Raw genomic sequence first — 6,000 nt, forward strand, 5'->3', positions numbered from 1 at the left:
GGTTTTAGGATGGGTACAGCACTTTGTGACATCGGCTGATGTAAAAAGGGCTTTATAAATACATTTATTTTTGAGTCTACACCTGTTGTTTACAAAGCATATGACAAATAAAATTTGATTTGATTTAGCAGTCTTTTAACTTGGGGGTAGAATATGTTCAGGGTTCTGTTGGTTCCAAACTTGGTGCATCAGTACCACTTGCCGTGCGGTAGCAGAGAGAACAGTCTATGACTTGGGTGGCTGGGGTCTTTGACAATTTTTAGGGCCTTCCTCTGACACCGCCTGGTATAGAGGTCTTGGATGGCAGGGAGCTCGGCCCCAGTGATGTACTGGGCCATACTCACTACCCTCTGTAGCACCTTGCAGTCGGATGCCCGAGCAGTTACCATACCAAGCGGTGATGCAGCCAGTCTTGTGATTGCTTTGGTGTAGTTATCAATGCAAGACCACCTATTTCCCCACTCCTATCGATACAATAATTGTATTACGTCATACAAAAGTTTTGCTGCGGGTGAAGTTTCAAATGCATTTTTCATTACTAAATGTGCAATGTGTTAGGTAATTCAACACACAAACACGTTTGATTGAGTTGACCACTCAAATAAAAATATTGTATCAAACGAAGTGGATGATGATGCAGTCTTTGCGAGAGAGAATCTGATTGAATGTGTCCTCAACACGCGGTTTGGATACTTTATTCCGGATAAATGTAGTTAGCCTGCCTAGGAGCAGGTTAGATCTGAATGATTCGTTGCTATAGAAATTAATTTGACAAATTTAAAGGCAAGCCACTTTCGTACTACCGGTTATCCCGTTGTTGAACTCAAGAGTTGACCAAAGTTACCTTTGCTAACTCTTCGAACTACATTCGTAGTATAGGCCTCAGATAGGTATACTTTAAAAAACATATGTTTGTTAATCTTGTTTTGGTGTCAACATTCTTGAGTATTGCTGATCTATGCAAGTGATTAGATATTGTAGATAATCATGTTTAATTACACATACAAGCATGCATACAGCACATACTAGAGAAGTTATTAATTCTAATGGCAAAAAAACGAGTTTATCCAATGCAACGTGGTACATTATTATTAGACCAATTGTTAGACAAATAACTTTCACTTTTTAGCAGTCTCGACAAGCGTTACCTTATGCAATGCATAATCTGCAAACCTTATGATGAACCCTTTTCAACTATATCCACAAGGGGGAGCCAGACACAAGGACAGCTTTGACAGTTTTACAAAATGGTAACATTGTAGGTTAAAGTGGGACATAGACAGACCCAAAACTGTATTATTGTGTGAAACAATTTGGCAATATAGCGTTGCAATTTTTTTTTTTACATTGGGGTAATGCGCTACATAATAGTAACAGGATCTGAAAGCTGGCTGTATTTGATTGTTTATCTCATGCGCATAGACCGTAAAAAGACATATCTGCGCAACCAGTTCATGTCAACCAATCAAGTGACCCGAGGAATCCCGATCATGTGACCGTAGCCAGCATGGAGGCGGAGGCGACGAGAGAGACGCAGGCGACGCGACGAGAGGGGCGGAGGTGACGAGAGGCGTCGCTCGTTGAAAACACAGCGAGACACATCGCTGGTAACGGATTTCGCAAGAAACGGACAACGGCAACAGGCGCCGTTCATACACTCCACATTTAATTTTCTCACATCTTAGTGAAATGAGGGCAACATGGGTGCAAAGGAGTCAAGGATAGGTTTCCTTTCGTATGACGAGGCCATTAAAAGAGGTAAGCTCACCACGGTAACCGCTAGAGATGGGTTGTCTAGTCAACGAAACGAGAGAGAGTGTCATGCGAAGACCGTGGAACTTGCTTTCTCATGCGGTGGTGGGCATGTTCCCTGCAGAGCTGTGCGGATCGCTCGGATGTGTTGCTCAATATCACAGTCTACACATTGACACGTTTATTGCTAAGCGAACCGTTCAGGTAGATAGATGTCAGTGTCAAGTGTTTCAAAACATACTTCCGTCTGGAATCAATCAAAGCATTGCATTTTGTGTGTGTGTGTGTGTGTGTGTGTGTGTGTGTGTGTGTGTGTGTGTGTGTAGGCCACACAATATTTGTGATTATGTTGGGAAAAGATCGCTCTGGGAACAACGTTAACTATGTGAGTGTGTATCACTGTTTTCTCAATCAGGCGCTGCCCACATCAACAAACACAGAGAGAGGGAGTGATAAACAAGCTTGATCCGTGAATAACCAACATAACATTCTCTATTTGTGTCTGCTAGTAACCCATCTAGTCTACTGTACGAGTTGATTAGGGACATTTTTCTTTTTTGTCTTTTTAAATGTATTCATTTATTTACAGTTTTTGAGCCAATCAGTATATATAGAGAGAGAGCGTGAGATGTCAGCTGTGTTCTTGTACTAGGCCGGCAGGATGTATTTCTCTCTTCAGATCAGATATTGAGACAATTATCACAAGGGCATTGCAGAGGTTAGACCTGATAAATGTAGCCTCGCTCGTACCAGCCAAAAATGTTTAGGATCAAATGTTGAATCATTTTGTTATAGTTCTGCGTATCCATCTGTTAGCTTGTTCATTGATGTAAAGAGTCGGTTGAATTATCTATCAGGAAGCTCTTGAAAATATCTTATTTGATTAGGTGATACTTGCTGTACTTTGGTCTCTGCAGTCGTAACAACTGAACTTTGTCTGCCAGGATTCATTAGCTAAATGTGTTACACATTGAGTTCTGTCACTGTGACCTCGTATGGTAATGTACATTTAGACCCATTGCCCTTTACAATTTGTGGTGTAGGACTGAAGGAGTATATTCCAGTAGTGACCACAGGAAATTATAGCCTATTTCTGTTTTGCTGAATGTTTCATATGCTGTTTATTCCTGACAATTAAACTGCATTTGAAAGGTCCACTGACTGACTTATTGCCTGGTCTTTGTGGAAGGGACTGTTTACCTAATTTAGCTAGTCCCTCCCATCCTCTTTCACTCTACTGTAGGCTTTCAACCAATCACATTTATTTATACAGTCATTTTTACATCAGCCGATGTCACAAAGTGCTTATACAGAAACCCAGCCTAAAACCCTAAAGAGCAAGCAAAGCAGATGTAGAAGCACGGTGGCTAGGGGGAAAAACTCACTAGAAAGGCCAGAACCTAGGAAGAAACATAGAGGAACCAGGCTGTGAAAGGTGGCCAGTCCTCTTCTTCTGGCTGTGCCCGGTGAAGATTTTAACAGGACATGGCCATTATGCCCAGATCGTTCTTCAAGATGTTCATAGATGACCAGCAGGGTCAAACAATAATCACAGTGCTTATAGAGGGTGCAAAAGGTCAACGTTGGCCTCAGGAGTAAATGTCAGTTGGCTTTTCATAGCTGAGCGTTCAGAGGTCGAGACAGTGTGGAAACAGCAGGACCGAGACAAAGACCGCTGAACAGGTCAGGCTTCCATAGCTGCAGGCAGAACAGCAGAAACTGGATCTGGAGCACAGATTTATTAGATCAGATAGGACTCGCCTACGCTCCCCGGCACAGACTCATTTTACAATAGATACTGGAGACTGAGCCTGGGAAGGTCGGGGGACACTGTGGCCCTGTCCAACGATACCCTCCCGGACAGGACCAACCAAAGCACAGCCCCAACGCCATCAGAGGGAGATCCCACTTACTACCCTGAGACAAGGCTGAGTATAGCCCACAAAGATCTCCTCCACTACACGAGCCCGAGGGGGTGTAAAACTGGACAGGAAGATCACATCAGTGACTCAACCCACTATAGTCGTGTAAAAAATCAATTTAAAAAAGCCTGGCACAACGTGATTTTTTTTCTTCATGTATTTTTTTATTTAACTAGGCATGTCGGTTAAGAACAAATTCTTATTTACAATGATGGCCTACACCGCCCAAACCCAGACGACGCTGGGCCAATTGTGCGCCGCCCTATGGGACTCCCAATCACGGCCTGTTGTGATACAGCCTGGATTCGAACCAGGCTGTCTGTAGTGACACCTCTTGCACTGAGATGCAGTGCCTTAGACACCCCTCCTAGGCTACATGGTGACATTAGTCACAGCCAAGCATTCCTCTGATTCCCATGCTATATGATCATATGTTACAAAGCACACCAAGCCCATGGAATCACCTCTATCCTATCTACCGGGTGGTCACAGGATGTGTGGTGGAACTGAAATGAGAGGAAAGGAATCACCTCTATCCTATCTACCGGGTGGTCACAGGACGTGTGGTGGAACTGAAATGAGAGGAAAGGAATCACCTCTATCCTATCTACCGGGTGGTCACAGGACGTGTGGTGGAACTGAAATGAGAGGAAAGGAATCACCTCTATCCTATCTACCGGGTGGTCACAGGACGTGTGGTGGAACTGAAATGAGAGGAAAGGAATCACCTCTATCCTATCTACCGGGTGGTCACAGGACGTGTGGTGGAACTGAAATGAGAGGAAAGGAATCACCTCTATCCTATCTACCGGGTGGTCATGTGGTGGAACTGAAATGAGAGGAAAGGAATCACCTCTATCCTATCTACCGGGTGGTCACAGGACGTGTGGTGGAACTGAAATGAGAGGAAAGGAATCACCTCTATCCTATCTACCGGGTGGTCACAGGACGTGTGGTGGAACTGAAATGAGAGGAAAGGAAATTAGAGCTGTTCTCATGGCGACATAGTGTGGTGTCTGTTGCTTAACAACTAAATGAATCGTACGCTGTGCTTTCTTTTAGCAAGCAGACGGTCACGTGTTGATTCTCTCCGTTCTTCCCATTGTATAGGAGAACAATTTAGGCTGATCTAGTTGAAGACTTGATCTAGTACAATAGGTCCGATAGGTTAGGAGGCCTAGATGTTTACATACACCTTAGCCAAATACATTTAAACTCTGTTTTTTCACAATTCCTGACATGTAATCCTAGTAGAATTCCCTGTCTTAGGTCAGTTAGGATCACCACTTTATTTTAAGAATGTGAAATGTCAGAATAATAGTAGAGTTGATTTATTTCAGCTTTTATTTCTTTCATCACATTCCCAGTGCGTCAGGAGTTTACATACTAATTGAGTGTATTTGGTAGCATTGCCTTTTAAATTGTTTAACTTGGGTCAAATGTTTTGGGTAGCCTTCCACAAGCTTCCCACAATGAGTTGGGTGAATTCTGGCCCATTCCTCATGACAGAGCTGGACTCCTTGCTCACACACACTTTTTCAGTTCTGCCCACACATTTTCTATAGGATTGAGGTCAGGGCTTTGTGATGGCCACTCCAATACCTTGACTTTGTTGTCCTTAAGCCATTTTGCCACAACTTTGGAAGTATGCTTGTGGTCATTGTCCATTTGAAAGACCCATTTGCGACCAAGCTTTAACTTCCTGACTGATGTTTTGAGATGTTGCTTCAATATATCCACATCATTTCCCTTCCTCATGATGCCATCTATTTTGTGAAGTGCACCAGTCCCTCCTGCAGCAAAGCACCCCCACAACATGATGCTGCCACCCCCGTGCTTCACGGTTTGGGATGGTGTTCTTCGGCTTGCAAGCCTCCCCCTTTTCCCTCCAAACATAACGATGGTCATTATGGCCAAACAGTTTGATTTTTGTTTCATCAGACCAAAGAACATTTCTCCAAAAAGTACCATCCTTGTCCCCATGTGCAGTTGCAAACCATAGTCTGGCTTTTTATGGCGGTTTTGGAGCAGTGGCTTCTTCCTTGCTCAGCGGCTTTTCAGGATATGTTGATATAGGACTCATTTTACTGTGGATATAAATACTTTTGTACCTGTATCCTCCAGCATCTTCACAAGGTCCTTTGCTACTGTTCTGTTAACAAACTATCGTTTTGTAAAGTCGGTTAGGACATCTACTTTGTGCATGACACTAGTCATTTTTCCAACAATTGTTTACAGGCAGATTCTTTCAGAAGTTTACATACGCGAAAAGTGCAAGAAATGTGTGGAGTGGTTGAAAAACAAGTTTTAATGACTCCAACCTAAG

The 6,000-nt window shown here is 43.3% G+C and overlaps 1 protein-coding gene and 1 long non-coding RNA gene across 3 annotated transcripts in view; one reads left to right on the plus strand and one right to left on the minus strand.

Moving 5' to 3' along the window:
- The first annotated feature begins 1,549 nt into the window (after nt 1–1,549).
- The window catches only part of LOC118374816 (ubiquitin carboxyl-terminal hydrolase 32-like), a 177,446-nt gene continuing 172,995 nt past the window's right edge, over nt 1,550–6,000 (plus strand). The window contains exon 1 of the mRNA XM_052468909.1: nt 1,550–1,758. Within this exon, the coding sequence (XP_052324869.1) occupies nt 1,701–1,758 (58 nt within the window). The 5' untranslated portion in view covers nt 1,550–1,700. The remainder of the gene's footprint in view (nt 1,759–6,000) is intronic.
- Nucleotides 2,185–4,658, minus strand: LOC127908875 (uncharacterized). Of its 2 annotated transcripts, none has more exons than XR_008068866.1 (3): nt 4,528–4,658; nt 4,271–4,468; nt 2,185–4,138 (listed from the first exon to the last, which is right to left on the minus strand). It is a non-coding gene; the product is annotated as an uncharacterized LOC127908875 (long non-coding RNA). The 2 variants fall into 2 exon arrangements; XR_008068864.1 differs by having other exon boundaries at nt 4,205–4,468.

The sequence above is a fragment of the Oncorhynchus keta genome, chromosome 18, assembly GCF_023373465.1.
Source record: "Oncorhynchus keta strain PuntledgeMale-10-30-2019 chromosome 18, Oket_V2, whole genome shotgun sequence".
Taxonomy (NCBI): Eukaryota; Metazoa; Chordata; class Actinopteri; order Salmoniformes; family Salmonidae; genus Oncorhynchus; species Oncorhynchus keta.